This window comes from Saimiri boliviensis, chromosome 8 (genome assembly GCF_048565385.1).
Source record: "Saimiri boliviensis isolate mSaiBol1 chromosome 8, mSaiBol1.pri, whole genome shotgun sequence".
Classification (NCBI taxonomy): Eukaryota; Metazoa; Chordata; class Mammalia; order Primates; family Cebidae; genus Saimiri; species Saimiri boliviensis.
This window is the reverse complement of record NC_133456.1, coordinates 11,572,004-11,587,563: the sequence shown is the minus strand read 5'-3', so window position 1 is coordinate 11,587,563 and position 15,560 is coordinate 11,572,004. Positions and strand designations below refer to the sequence as shown.

General features: G+C 44.6%; 1 protein-coding gene across 2 annotated transcripts in view; it reads left to right on the top strand.

Moving 5' to 3' along the window:
• Nucleotides 1–515: 515 nt before the first annotated feature.
• The window catches only part of RBM5 (RNA binding motif protein 5), a 37,681-nt gene continuing 22,636 nt past the window's right edge, over nucleotides 516–15,560 (top strand). For both annotated transcript variants that reach the window (XM_010347134.3, XM_003936642.3), the window contains exons 1-4: nucleotides 516–628; nucleotides 1,965–2,034; nucleotides 3,920–4,085; nucleotides 5,780–5,935. In XM_010347134.3, the coding sequence (XP_010345436.1) occupies nucleotides 2,018–2,034; nucleotides 3,920–4,085; nucleotides 5,780–5,935 (339 nt within the window). In that variant the 5' untranslated portion in view covers nucleotides 516–628; nucleotides 1,965–2,017. The remainder of the gene's footprint in view (nucleotides 629–1,964; nucleotides 2,035–3,919; nucleotides 4,086–5,779; nucleotides 5,936–15,560) is intronic.

The window sequence follows — 15,560 nt, the reverse complement described above, 5'->3', positions numbered from 1 at the left end:
ATCCTCCCACCTTAGTCTCCCGCATAGCTGGGACCAGAGGTGTAAGCCACCATGCTCAGCTAATTTTATTTTTCGTAGAGACAGGGTCTCACTGTGTTACCCAGGCTGATCTCGGACTCCTGGCCTCAAGCGATCCTCCCGCCTCGGCCTCCCAAAATGCTGGATCGTGGGCGTGAGGCACCACGCCCAGCACGATCACTTCTGGAAGTCGAATTAGACAATGTTTTACACCATGTCAGTGAAAGCAAACTGTACTCTCTACGGCGCTAGTAGCAAAAGCAAAGAATTATCATGGCTAACAGAGAGGAACCCTAAAAACTAATCCGGGTCCGCAAAAGCCGATTGACAACTCTGTGGTGATTTAGAAGAGAATTGCGCAAGAAATTAACACAGAGCGTCCTAACTGACCAGATTGTCTGCGACCACACTTCCCGGCAACCCTCGCGCAGCCAGGCGGCTTCTAGGATTGGACTGCTCCGCAGGAGGCGGGTGGCGGGGGGAGGGGATAGGCGCGAGGTACTGTGGGTAGGAGACGGCCGTCGACGGAGGCGCCATTTTGTGGAGCCGCCGAACCTTGTTGGAGGTTCAGGGACGCAGACCCGCTACTGCTGCTTCCGTCTCTCCTGGGGTAAGTGCGGCGGCCGTCTGTAACGACGGTAGGTTTTTTGCCATTGGGGCTGGCCCCCAAGCCTCCCTTGTCAGCTGCCAGAGGCGACTGATCAGCTCCAGCCGGTTCTCTGGAGGGGCTAAATTACTCCAGGCGTTGGAGGGCCGCGCCCTTCCTTGTTGCCACGTCCGTCAGTTTCCAGAGGTCGTCCAGCCAGCTCAGCCTCGGGCCTGCTGCTTTCTGGCTGTGACTTTGCCCCTTGCGGGTACATGTCCCCTAATCCCCAGCCAAACGGAGCCTTGGAGTCGTCGTCTGTTCCCCGGGCACTCATCGGGAGCTCCCTGGTAGTCTCTGGCCGCCATCGCCCTCTCCGAAAAGCTCTTCGGTGATAGCCGATCTGCGGGTTAGGAACCTGTTGGGAGGCGAGAGGGGCGTGTGCGGGGAGGGCAGGCCGGACGCTGAAGTCGGTCGAGCAGGCCGTGACGCCGCCATCTCGGCCGTGAGACCCCACAGAGGTGGGTGCCGGCACCGCCCGGGAGACAAGGGGAGGCACCAGCGATTATGCTCTGGGACTTGTTTCCCCCCATTGGTTCTTTTTCATTTATTAATTTCAAGAAATCGTTGAGCGTTCGCTCTAGATGAAGGTCCAGAGACTACTGTAACTGATTTCTCGGACCTCGAGCTCATAGAACGCGTTCCAGCTGTGTGATGTCTTACTACCAACGGCGGGCAGGAAGGTCGGGCTGTTCACCACTCAGTAGTTTGTAGTCATAAGAAATGGCCCAAAACGTGGTGGTTATTGTTACCTAGGAATTAAGTCGTTTCTAGCTTTGCTCTTGTCTTATGCGATATGTTAGTAATGTAGTAAATTTCAATCAGCTCAGTATCCCAGCGTCTACGAAGTTTTAAAATTTTCATCAGAAATGTTTGAATTTCATGTTGCTGTTTGTATTAATGAAGACACTTGGATTAATGTTTTAACGGTCAGCTATCCCACTGGAGTTGCTTTGATTCAGAACCAAAGGAGCTGATTGCAGCTGTGCCCTTTTTGCTTTGTAATTCTAAGGTAGGAGCAGGGAGGGAGTCTTCTGCTTGCTCTGTATTATGAGTCTGCCGTTAAATCTGGAATCAAATATTTTAAAGTATGCTTAATCTTCCAGCTTTGCTCATTGTTAACAAAATGTTAGCATAATTTTAGCGTTGTCAGTTTGTTCCCACCACCTCTCCACCTTAGATAATCACTGTCGATGATTTGAAGGTTTGATGAAATCCCTGCCTCAGTAGTATCCAAGGTTATGGAGCTACTGACTTAAGTGATCTCTGGGATTTACAGCAACTAATCTCTCTTGTCTCCTAGAAAAAATAAAATTTGAACCTTTTGGAGCTGTGTGCTACATCTTCAGTGGGACAATGGGTTCAGACAAAAGGTAAGTTACTATAGTACATGGCTTTGATCTCAACATTTCCACGTGGACTGAACTATTTGTTTCAAATAGTTTACCAAATGAATATGTGAGTTTTTTGTGCCAGGCATTGCTCATAATGAACACCTTCTTGGTCTTGTTGTCACAAATTATAGTCTAGTGAGAGAATTAAAGTACTGTGTGAACATGCTGTGATAAAGTATAAGGTGCTCTTAGAACGCATAGGAAGTAAGTCTTTTTCTTGTTCACAGCCAGGAAAGTTCCTGGAGAAAGTATTCTCTGGAAGGAAGCTGAATTAGAAAGAATTTTAGGCAAAGAAGGCTGAGGTACTGAGGGTTCCCTGTGCAGACAGCAACCTTTGCAGAAGCCAAGAGATCATACAGTCTGGCACTTAGCACAGTTCCAGGCTGTGGTAAGCAATCAGTGAATGCCAGTTCTTGTTATTGTTCCTTAAATAGCAAGATAATCCAGACTTAGAGAGCTGAGAAGCTTGGGATGACCATGTGTTAGATGAAGAAGGAAAAAGCCAAATAATTAGTGGAAAGTTAAGATGAGAACATTTGGCTATTGTGTCACCTATGGATATACTCTCTCAGACCATTTGATTTAAACACACAAGCTTATTCAGCCATCTGCCTATTTAGTATTGAGGTTAGTCCCAGTGGTAGATCACATTGACAGGCCTGAGGGGCCTTAGGAAAAGTTCATGTCACATGATGTTTTAATGCTGTGTCAGCAGTCTATAGTTCTAAATAGCTTATTCAAGCTATTCACCCCTTTGGGGTGTCTTAGTCCCATATTTCCTTCAATTCTTTTTATTAAATTTGTATATTCTAGGGGCCGGGCGCGGTGGCTCAGGCCTGTAATCCCAGCACTTTGGGAGGCTGAGGCGGGTGGATCACGAGGTCAAGAAATCGAGACCATCCTGGTCAACATGGTGAAACCCCGTCTCTACTAAAAATACAAAAATTAGCTGGGCGTGGTGGCGCATGCCTGTAATCCCAGCTACTCAGGAGGCTGAGGCAGGAGAATTGCCTGAACCCAGGAGGCGGAGGTTGCAGTGAGCCAAGATCGTGCCATTGCACTCCAGCCTGGGTAACAAGAACGAAACTCCGTCTCAAAAAAAAAAAAAAAAAAAAATTGTATATTCTAAATGAAGCCCTTATAAATCTTTCCCTTGCCTTGTGATTGTACAGCAGTTTTATGAACTTGAAAACAGTTTACAAAACTATTTTATCTGTGGTCAAATAGGTTTAAGCCTCTTGTTATTAGGTTTTCCCATGAGGCCCAGTGCTGCCCTGTAACCAAAAATAAACCAGATGTTAAGAGTGTTCTCTTAGAGAGTGCTAGTTTTAAATAACTATCTAGTTGTGTCTGACAACTAAATTGCCTGATGGGGAAAAAAAGACTAAGTTAGTTCATCCAGGTTTTTGGTCCATTTTCTAATAGGCGTGATACACTTGAGAATAGATGAGCCAGGGATGTGCTTAATTTCACCCTTAAAAATTAGGTGAAATTCAAATAACTGCTTTCTGCCTATTTTTGGTCGCCAAGGTCTGAATCGGGGATGAAGGGATGATGTGTAGACTCTAGGCTTTACAAAATGCAAAAATAAACTTGGACAACATGACCCTTTCTCAGAAATATTCAACCCAAATATTTGATAGTTATAATTTCAGATTTAGCATAAATTCCTGAGAATTATCAAATTTAGGGATGTAGGTATTTTCCCAGTGGTTATCTTTGTAAACTGGAGTTTGATAATACATTTTAACACTTTATTTGAATATATCATATAAACTGATGTGTGGGGTGCGTGTATTTTTAGTTGTTTTTTAAAGGTACAAAATGTGACTAACTTTAGAATGAAAATTATTTTCTCTGGCAGAGTGAGTAGAACAGAGCGTAGTGGAAGATATGGTTCCATCATAGACAGGGATGACCGTGATGAGCGTGAATCCCGAAGCAGACGGAGGGACTCAGATTACAAAAGATCAAGTGATGATCGGAGGGGTGATAGATATGATGACTATCGAGACTATGACAGTCCAGAGGTGAGTGACCAGCAGCTGTATAACCCCCAAAAACACCCTGAGCCTTATAGTAATAGAAATAACAGCCAGGCCCAGTGGCTCATGCCTATCTATAATCTCAGCACTTTGGGAGGCCAAGGCAGGCAGATCACTTGAGGTCAGGAGTTCAAGACCAATCTGGTCAACACAGTGGACCCCATCTCTGCTAATAATACAAAAATTAGCCTATCATGGTGGTGGGCACCTACAATCCCAGCTACTCAGGGGGCTGAGACAGGAGAATTGCTTAAACCCAGGAGTTGGGGGTTACAGTGAGTTGAGATTGAGCCACTGCTGTCCCGCCTGGGTGACAAAGCAAGACTCCATCTCAAAAGAAAAAAAAATAGAAAATAATAATAGCCAGGGTTTACATAGTGCTCAGCATATAAACCCTGTTAGGTCTCAGTAGGTGTTGTTTAGGTGTTATTCCCATTTTAAAGATGAAGCAGTGGGACTATAATAACATACAAGTGCTATGTTTTGAAATGAATGATGAATATACGTTGTTGGACAGGCAAGGCAGCTCACGTGAGTCTGTAGTTCCAACACTTTGGGAGGCTGAGGCAGGAGGATCCCTTGAGCCCAGGAGTTCGAGACCAGCCTGGGCACCATAGGGAGACCCTCTCTAAAATAATAGTAATGATAATAATAAGTTGTTGTTTTGGTCATCTTGATATATCTTTTATTTACATTCCTTTCCATATGCATCTGTAGCTTTGTTTAGAAATAATTGTGCCGCCCATATAATTTTGCACTGTTGTTTTCCTTTTTCCATGCATATATTATAACAGATAATGGTATTTCTTTGCTTGTTGGTGTGATGTACAGGAAATTATTATTTTTTTTTTTTTTTTTTTTTTTTTTTTTTGAGACGGAGTTTCGCTCTTGTTACCCAGGCTGGAGTGCAATGGCGCGATCTCGGCTCACCGCAACCTCCGTCTCCTGGGTTCAGGCAATTCTCCTGCCTCAGCCTCCTGAGTAGCTGGGATTACAGGCATGCGCCACCATGCCCAGCTAGTTTTTTGTATTTTTAGTAGAGACGGGGTTTCACTATGTTGACCAGGATGGTCTCGATCTCTCGACCTCGTGATCCACCCGCCTCGGCCTCCCAAAGTGCTGGGATTACAGGCTTGAGCCACCGCGCCCGGCCTGTACAGGAAATTATTAAAACATTCTTCCTGAACTAAATGATTGTTGCTGTTTTAGAAAACACTGTAGGCAGGCTGGGCAAGGTGGTGGTGGGTGCTTGTAATCCCAGCTACTTGGGAGGCTGAGGTACGAGAATCACATGAGTCTGGGAGGTAGAGGTTGCAGTGAGCTGAGATCATGCCACTGCACTCCAGCTTGGGCGATGGAGCGAGACTCCATCTCAAACAAAAACCAGAAAAAAAGAAAACATTGCAGGCTGAGCGTACCTGTAATCCCAGCACTTTGGTAGGTCAAGGCAGGAGGATCACTTGAGGCCAGGAGTTCAAGACCAGCCTGAGCAACATAGTGAGACCCCTGTCTCAAAAACAAAAAATATTGCCGTGAACAGCACCATGGAGTGCTTGTATCATCTCTGTTGACTTCCTGCTAAGGATGATTTGTAGGAGGGGAGGGCTTGTTTCAAAGTGTACATTTGTTTCAAAGTATACAGGGTGATGTTAATTATAATTTTGTTTATTGTAATTCAGAGAGAACGTGAAAGAAGGAACAGTGACCGATCGGAAGATGGCTATCATTCAGATGGTGACTATGGTGAGCACGACTATAGACATGACATCAGTGACGAGAGGGAGAGCAAGACCATCATGCTGCGCGGCCTTCCCATCACCATCACAGAGAGCGATGTAAGGGGAAATGACAGTTCTAACCAGCAGTCAGTAGGCAGAATGAACATTGAGCTTCTGCCATTATTTTCTCATGTTACTGTTTTATCTTAAGCCAGTAGAGATTGAATATCCCTTATCCAAAATGCTTGGGACCAGAAGTGTTTGATATTTGATGTTTTGGTTGTGTGGTTGTTTTTTTTTTTTTTTTTTTTTTAATATATATTTGCGTTTACGTAAGTTTAAACATTTGCGTTTACATAACTCTAAACATGATATTCATATATTTTTTGTATATGCCTTATACTTGCTAAAGGTAGTTTTATACAATACTTTAAATAATTTTATACACAAAACAATGTGTGGTTTGGGTTTTTTGTGTGATGTTTTTGTTTCTATTTTTTTACAGACAGGGTCTGACTGTCACCCAGGCTGGGTATAGCAATGTAATTATAGCTCACTACAGCCTCAAACTCCTGGACTCAAGTGACCCTTCTACTTCAGTAGCTGGCAGGTGCATGCCACCACACCAGCTGGTTTTTTGTAGAGACAGACTCACTATGTTGCCCAGTCTAAAAGTTTTGACTGCCCTTTTGACTGTGACCTATCAAATAAGGTCAGGGGTGGAATTTTATACTTGAATTGTCATGTTGGTGCTCAGAAGATTTGAGATTTTGGAGCATTTCAGATTTTTTGATTAGGACTGCTCAACCTGTATCTCAGCTAGTGAAATATTTTTCTGCCTTTAGGGAGGAGTTCTCTGAACTAGGTTCAGAAGTAAGTAACCATATTGGCTGGGTGCAGTGGCTCATGCCTGTAATTTCAGCACTTTGGAAGGCTAAGGCGGGTGGATCACTTGAGGTCAGGAATTTGAGACCAGGCTGGCCAACGTGGTGAAACCCTGTCTCTACTAAAAATACAAAAATTAACTGGGCGTGGAGGTGCATACCTGTAGTCCCAGCTATGGAGGGAGGGTGGTGAGGCAGGAGAATCACTTGAAACTGGGAGGCAGAGGTTGCAGGAGCTGAAATTGTGCCACTGCACTCCAGCCTGGGCGACAGAGCAAGACCCTGTGTCCAAAAAAAAAAAAAAACCAAAAAAAATAAGGAGATATTCAGAAAACTCAAGCATCGAGCTTCAAAGCCTAAATAGAAATATGGTAAATTACCATATTTATTACTATATTTCTATTTAGGCTTTGAAGCTCGATGTTTGAGTTTTCTGAATATCTCTAACCAGAGAAGTAGGTCTTGTTTCTTCAGTAGCTTCTAGAAGATTATCAATACATTTTTATTGAATTAAGTTACTTTTCAGATGAGGGCGATTGGTAAATACATAATTTTCTTTATAATCTGGCCACCCTTTGATTTGTTGAAAATTAGACTATCCATTTGAAACCTCAGAAAAGCTTGTTGAAAAGGAAGGCTCATTCAGACTGGCCAATTAGAGTTTTAGTGTACTTGGCACTGCCTGATTTCTAGCAACATCTCTGGTCCTCACCCTTCCTTCCAGCCACACCCTGCTTCCCACATCCTGGACTTTGGACGTGTCCATTGCTCTACTGTTGTGCCTTTTTCTGCTTGGAGACACCTGTATGTAAAGCCTTTCCTGATCTACCAAGCAGAGTTTCTTCATACTTATTCTCTTCCTAAGGCACTGTATTCATGACTTTTGTGTAGCAGCTTTACTGTAGCTATCAACACACGTCTCATCTCTACCACAACGTCTCTAAAAACAGGCCTCTCTGTGAACTAGTCAGTCACCTCTGTGTCCCCAACCCTTGAACACAGTATGTTGCTCAGCCAGTGTTCTTGGTAAAAATGAATGTGAGGTTTTGAAACATGCTTTTAAAAGATGTAAATGCAGCATCATGCCAGTATTTTTTTCTTGGAGTCCTCAAAGTAATATTCTGACCGATGTTTAGTTGAATTTTAGATAAAGCTCAAAATAAGCATTGGATTCCCACAGCTTTGAGTTTCTAAGTCCTGGAAGAAATGAATATGACCAGGCGTGGTGGCTCATGCCTGTAATCCCAGCACTTTGGGAGGCCGAGGTGGGCGGATCATCTGAGGTCAGGAGTTCGAAACCAGCCTGAACAATATGGTGAAACCCCATCTCAAAAAATAAAAAAGAAAGAAATGAATGTGACAAATGTGAGACAGGATATTAGAGTTAATAGTGGGTAATCCATTCCATTATTTGTAATCCACTGCACATCTGCTACAGTGTCCATGTTAGATGCTACAGTGATACAGAGCTATGGATCCTGCCTCAAAAAAGCTTATGGATGAGTAGCTAAGGTCAGCGGATAATGGTGACAATGCAGAATCGAAAGGGATCGGAGACTGTGTATGGTAACTCATGTCTGTAATCCTAGCACTTTGGGAGGCCAAGGTGGGAGGATTGCTTGAACCCAGGAGTTCAAGACAAACCTGGGCAACATGGTAAAACAAATCTCTCCAAAAAAAAAAAAAAAAAGGCCAGGCTTCATGGCACTTGTCTGTGGTCCCAGTTACTTGAGAGGCTGAGGCAGGAGAATCACTTGAGCCCAAGAGGTCAAGGCTACAGTGAGTGGTATTCATGCCACTGTACTCCAGCCTGAGTGACAGAGACCCTGCCTCAAAAAAAGAAAAAGAGGGGGCCGGGTACGGTGGCTCAAGCCTGTAACCCCAGCACTTTGAGAGGCTGAGGCGGGCGGATTACGAGGTCAAGAGATCGAGGCCATCCTGGCCAACATGGTGAAACCCCGTCTCTACTAAAAATACAAAAATTAGCTGGGCATGGTGGCGTGCGCCTGTAGTCCCAGCTACTCGGGAGGCTGAGGCAGGAGAATTGCTTGAACCTGGGAGGCAGAGGTTGCAGTGAGCCGAAATTGTGCCACTGCCCTCCAGCCTAGTGCCTGGTGACAGAGTGAGACTCTGTCTCAAAAAAAAAAAAAAGAAAAAGAGTTGTCGTATTGGAAAAGGTCCTGTTGAAGGTGATTTAAGGGAAATTGTTACTAGTGGAGGGTAAGGAATCTTTTCTTTTTATTTTTGTAAGAAGGGGCCTCACTCTGTTACCCAGGCTGGAATGCAGTAATGTGATTCTGGCTCACTGCAGCCTCCAACTCTTGGACTTTGGCGATCTACCAGTCTCAGCCTCCCAAGTAGCTGGGATTACAGGCATGTGTCACTACTCCTAACTAATTCTTTTGTTTGGTATTTTTGTAGAGACAGGGTTCTCTTTTTTTGCCCAAACTGGTTTTGAAATCTTGTCTTCAATCAGTCCTCCCGCCTGGGTCTCCCAAAGTGCTGGGATTAATAGGCATGGAAAACTAAGAAAATAGTGTGATGAATGGGCCCTTCAGGCAGAGGGGTATCACATGAGCAGGGAATAGAAAGATAACTTAATAGATAAGGCCTAGCAATCAGCTTGATTTGGCTAGAGTCAGAGGCTTTTTTGGCAGGGGAGGGATGAGTGGCAAAGTGCTATTGTGGCTAAGGCTAGAGTTTTCAAAATCTGAGCTAAACCGAAAAGAGTATTACTGAGGGTTTTGCCTAGTAGCAGAGGCTGTTCTGGTTAGACAGGGAAGGCAGAACTGAGTTCACTTAGCAGTGGCAGTGGGGATGTAGAGAAGGAGCTGCCAGAAATCCTGTAGGAGTTGATTCAGGAAGCCTTGCTGATTGATTAGATTGTCCCCTTAAGGAGGAGTCTGTTAGGCATGTGGCTCTAGGACCTTGTGGAGGAAATGGACAGCATAGGTAGCACAGTTCCCTTAGCAGACTTTGGGACTGCTTCACTGATGATGAAAAACTATTGTAATGCTGCTTATTTTAGGCTTCTTCAGGGAAACAGAAGTGGCTCCTGTAAGAAGGTTGGTTTTAAGCAGAGAATATCTGAGGTTCCCAAATATTACGCAAAATTCTTAAGAAAATTTGCTTGTTGGGATCTTGACATTTGTAAAATATATGAAGAATATCTGAAGAGAATCCTACAGTCCCTCTCTCACATACGATATTAATAACTTGTTTGATTTTTGTTGTGGGGAGGGCAGGGGATGGAGTCTCACTCTATTGCCCCAGGCTGAAGTCAGTGGCTTAATCTTGGCTCCCTGCAACCTCTGCCTCCTGGTTCAAATGATTCTCCTGTCTCAGCCTCCTGAGTTGCTGGGACTGTAGGCACAGGCCATCACACCTTGCTAATTTTTGTATTTTTTAGTAGAGATGGGCTTTAACCATATTGGACAGAATGATCTTGAACTCCTGACCTTAGATGTTCCACCCACCTCGGCCCCCCAAAGTGCTGAGATTACAGGTGTGAGCCACCACCCCCCGGCCAGTAACTTGTTTGATTTTTTTTTTTTTTTTTTTTTTTTTTTTGAGACGGAGTTTCGCTCTTGTTACCCAGGCTGGAGTGCAATGGCACGATCTCGGCTCACCGCAACCTCTGCCTCCTGAGCTCAGGCAATTCTCCTGCCTCAGCCTCCTGAGTAGCTGGGATTACAGGCACGTGCCACCATGCCCAGCTAATTTTTTGTATCTTTAGTAGAGACGGGGTTTCACCATGTTGACCGGGATGGTCTCGATCTCTCGACCTCGTGATCCACCCGCCTCAGCCTCCCAAAGTGCTGGGATTACAGGCTTGAGCCACCGCGCCCGGCTCTTGTTTGATTTTTATGGATGATCTGGCTGACTTGTTTACCCAACTAATGCCCAGACATATCAGCATAAAGCAAAAACATCAGCATAAAGCAAAAAACAAAGACTACACTGAAGAGGTCTTTGTGCTCCTTCATTGGCAGGTCCCCCACTGGGAAAGAGTTGAGTTGGGAAGTATTAGGGAGGTAGGGGTGGGTTTGGAACACAAGTATAGACAACATGCTGTAGTGGAAGTTTGGGATTATAGGGTTCCTGTTTCCATTTTGTTATGCTGTAGTCAGGATTGAATGTATTAAATGAAAGGTAAGGATTTTGTTCAATCTGAAATTCCTGTTGCTCCCCACCGCCCGCCACTTTCTCTCTCTCTCTTTTTTTTTTCCTTACTTGACCACTTTTATGATTTAAGTGGAAGTTATTTGTCAGCATTGGTTCCGATCCTTCAGCTGTTTGTATCTGCTTCATAACATTCACAGTACTACTAACCCTTCAGGAGAGGTTAGGGGGGTAATGACACATTTTAGTTATGTCTTTAAGATAAAGTCTTAGTGAAAAGTAAATGTGTTCTTTACTTATATTCCCCCCTCCAGAATAATAAGTAAATAATGAAACATTTAAAAATTATGGTATTTAATCTCCTGAACTTTAGTGTATCACCTATTGTTTCCCTTTTTGGTCACCTTCCCCTGCCACACACGCTGATATGTAAACTCTTAGAGTAAATATATTTCTTTTTTTTTTTTTTTTTTTTTTTTTTTTTGAGATGGAGTTTCGCTCTTGTTACCCAGGCTGGAGTGCAATGGCACGATCTCGGCTCACCGCAACCTCCGCCTCCTGGGTTCAGGCAATTCTCCTGCCTCAGCCTCCTGAGTAGCTGGGATTACAGGCACACGCCACCATGCCCAGCTAATGTTAATATATTTCTTTAGTTACTGTGTTATTACATATGTTACTGTATCACTGCTTTTTTGTTTGTTTGTTTTGGGCGGGTTTTTTTTGTTGTTGTTGTTTTTTGTTTTGAGACAGTCTCACTGTTGCCCAGGCTGGAGCACAGTGGTGTTATCTCAGCTCACTGCAACTTCCACCTCCTGGGTTCAGGAGATTCTCCTGCCTCAGCCTCCCAGGTAGCTGGGATTACAGGTGTAGGCCACCATGTGTGGCTAATTTTTCTATTTTTCGTAGAGACGTGGTTTCACCATGTTGGCCAGGCTGGTCTCGAACTCCTGACCTCAAGTGATTTACCCGCCTAGGCCTCCCAAAGTGCTGGGATTACAGGAGTGAGCCACTGGCCTGTATCCCTGCCTGTATCACAGCTTTTATAGTAAGTATCTAATTGCTCTGACTAATTCTTTTTTTTGAGACGGAGTTTCGCTTGTTACCCAGGCTGGAGTGCAATGGCGCGATCTCGGCTCACCGCAACCTCCACCTCCTGGGTTCAAGCAGTTCTCCTGCCTCAGCCTCCTGAGTAGCTGGGATTACAGGCACGCGCCACCATGCCCAGCTACTTTTTTGTATTTTTAGTAGAGATGGGGTTTCACCGTGTTGACCAGGATGGTCTTGATCTCTTGACCTCATGATCCACCCACCTCGGCCTCCCAAAGTGCTGGGATTATAGGTGTGAGCCACTGCGCCTGGTGACTAATTCTTTTTACTTAATATGTTAGTACATATGAACCTGAGTCTCATGGTGGAGCCAAGTTCCTCACTTTTTTTTTTGGAGACAGTGTCTTGCTCTGTTGCCCAGGCTGAAGTACAGTGGTGGGATCTTCCATCACTGCAACCTCTACCTCCAAGGTTTCAAGTGATTCTCCTGCCTCAGCCTCCTGATAAACTGGGATTACAGGCATGTGCCATTATGCCTGGCTAATTTTTGTATTTTTAGGAGAGGTGGGGTTTTTCCATTTTCGCCAGGCTAGTCTCGAACTCCTGACCTCAGGTGACCTGCTTGCCTTTGCCTCCAGCGTGCTGGGATTATAGTCGTGAGCCACCTTGACCAGCCACAGCCTCCTCACTTTTGTGTTAGAAAGTAGGTAATTGTGTTCCACAACGTCACCATGAATACTGAACCATTGCTCGTAGGAGAAATACAGAGTTGGGTTTCTGTGAGACTGTGATGACAACATTTTTGTCAGCTATAAGTACAGAACCTTGTTTTATGTGTGTTTCTGTTTAAAGATGCCTTATTTAATTTATGTATCATTGATTCATTAACACTGAACTCAACAGCCAGTGGCACTGTAACTTAAGCCTGCATGAAGCTTATCTAGCATACATATTATCTCTGTAAGGCATATCATAGCCTTGTGCTTAGGAACACTAGACAGCATTTCAGAACTATGCTTGGGGAGCTGTTTTTAATTTTTTTTAGACACTGTCTTGCTCTTTTGCCCAGGCTGGAGTGCAGTGGCTCAATCTTGACTCACTGCAAACTCTGCCTCCTGGGTTCAAGTGATTCTCTTGCCTCAGCTTCCTAAGTGGCTGTGACTACAGGTGTGTGCCTCCACCCCTGTTTTTGTATTTTTAGTACAGACCGGGTTTCATCATGTTAGTCTGTATAGTCTCAATCTCCTGACCTCATGATCCGCCTGCCTTGACTTCCCAAAGTGCTGGGATTAGAAGCATGAGCCACCATGCCAGCCCAGGAGCCCCATTAAATAGCAGAATCACCAATAAAAAGCACAAAAATGTGGAAAGCGTGGCACTAGACACTTGTTTACAATATGAAAGCTTAAGGCAAAGCATCACTTTTTTAGATCTCAGCTGGAAACATGTGTTGGAGCAACTCAGATTTTTCACTGCCTTGCACATGTCTAAGAATGACCATGAAACTGCTACAGGTATTGATTTGATTGTTAGAAATTTTATTCACAGATGTGGTATCTGAGGTTAATGAAGATTGGCTCTATATCATCTTGCAGCCTTTGCACCTAATTATGGAAAGTAGAGGCCAGTGAGAATCTTGATTCCACAAATTTCACCCTGTTGTTTTTTTTTTTTTTTTTTTTTTATGGTAGTATTTCTGCCTGGTACTGCTGTTGAAGAGACTAGTGTATTTTTACTGTTTTTACTTTCTGCCTTTTACCAAAAGGAATTGGTCTGACATTGGAACAAGCCTACTGACCAAAATTCTTTCTTCTAGCCCCAATTAATGTTTGATTTATTAGGAGCCTAAGGATGTTACAAACTTTTAAAAATATGTTATGATAATTTTTACCACTAATTTAGCTGTAAGAAAAGTGTTTAAGATGCATTAAAAATGTTTATCTGGGGCTGGGCGCGGTGGCTCACGCCTGTAATCCTAGCACTTTGGGAGGCCGCGGCGGGTGGATCACGAGGTCAAGAGATTGAGACCATCCTGGTCAACATGGTGAAACCCCGTCTCTACTGAAAATACAAAAAATCAGCTGGGCATGGTGGCGCTTGCCTGTAATCCCAGCTACTCAGGAGGCTGAGGCAGGAGAATGCCTGAACCCAGGAGTTGGAGGTTGCGGTGAGCCAAGATCGCGCCATTGCACTCCAGCCTGGGTAACAAGAGCGAAACTCCGTCTGAAAAAAAAAAAAAATGTTTATCTGGCCAGGCATGGTGGCTCACACCTATAATTCTATCACTTTGGGAGACCAAGATGGGTGGATTGTTTGATCTCAGGAATTCGAGACCAGCCTGGGCAACACTGTAAAACCCCTCTACTAAAATATGAAAAATTAGCTGGGTGTGGTGCGTGCTTCTGTAGTCCCAGCTACTCGGGAGGCTGAGGCAGGAGAATTGCTTGAACCCAGGAGGCTGAGGTTGCATTGAGCCAGGATTACGCCACTGCACTCCAGCCTGGGCAACAGTGAAACTCCATATCCAAAATAAAAAAGTTTTATCTTCAGGCTATTCATTTTTTGGCTATTTTTTTTTTTCCTTATTTTGAGAGTAGGCCTCAGAGCAGGAAGGCTATTCTTGATCAGATAAACTTCAGAGGACAGTGACACATCCACTTCCTCTTTTAAATCTCATCTTCGGCCGGGCGCAATGGCTCAAGCCTGTAATCCCAGCACTTTGGGAGGCCGAGGCAGGTGGATCATGAGGTCAAGAGATCGAGACCATCCTGGTCAACATAGTGAAACCCCGTCTCTACTAAAAATACAAAAAATTAGCTGGGCATGGTGGCACGTGCCTGTAATCCCAGCTACTCAGGAGGCTGAGGCAGGAGAATCGCCTGAAGCCGGGAGGTGGAGGTTGCGGTGAGCCGAGATCGCGCCATTGCACTCCAGCCTGGGTAATAAGAGCGAAACTCCGTCTCAAAAGAAAAAAAAAAAAAGATTAAATCTCATCTTCTAGCTGGGCATGGTGGCGCAAGCCTGTAATCCCAGCACTTTGGGAGGCCGAGGTGGGCGGATCACGAGGTCAAGAGATCGAGACCATCCTGGTCAACATGGTGAAACCACGTCTCTACTAAAAAAATACAAAAAATTAGCTGGGCATGGTGGTGTGTGCCTGTGATCCCAGCTACTCAGGAGGCTGAGGCAGGAGAATTGCCTGAACCCAGGACGCAGAGGTTGCGGCGAGCCGCGATCGCACCAGTCCACTCCAGCCTGGGTAACAAGAGCGAAACTCCGTCTCAGAAAAAAAAAAAAAAAATCTTATCTTCTGAATCCTTATTTTTGTATTATTATTTTTTGGGGGGGTTTTACGGAGCGGAGAGTTTAATAGGCAAAAAGAAAGGGAGAAGACGGAAGAAACTCCTCCCATACAGAGACAGTGGGGGGCTCCAAAACCGAAAGAGGGAGTCTCCCCTTATTTTTTTTAGAGATGCAGGGTCTCACTTTGTCACTCAGGCTGGTGGTGCAATAATAGGCCACGATAACCTCGAACTCCTGGGCTCAAACAGTCCTCCCACCTCAACTTCCCAAGTACCTAGGGCTACAGGTGTGCACCACCATGCCTGGCTAATTTTTTAAAAATTTTTATAGAGATGAGGTCTTACTATGTTCCCCAGGCTGGTCTCAAACTCCTGTCCTAGAGCACT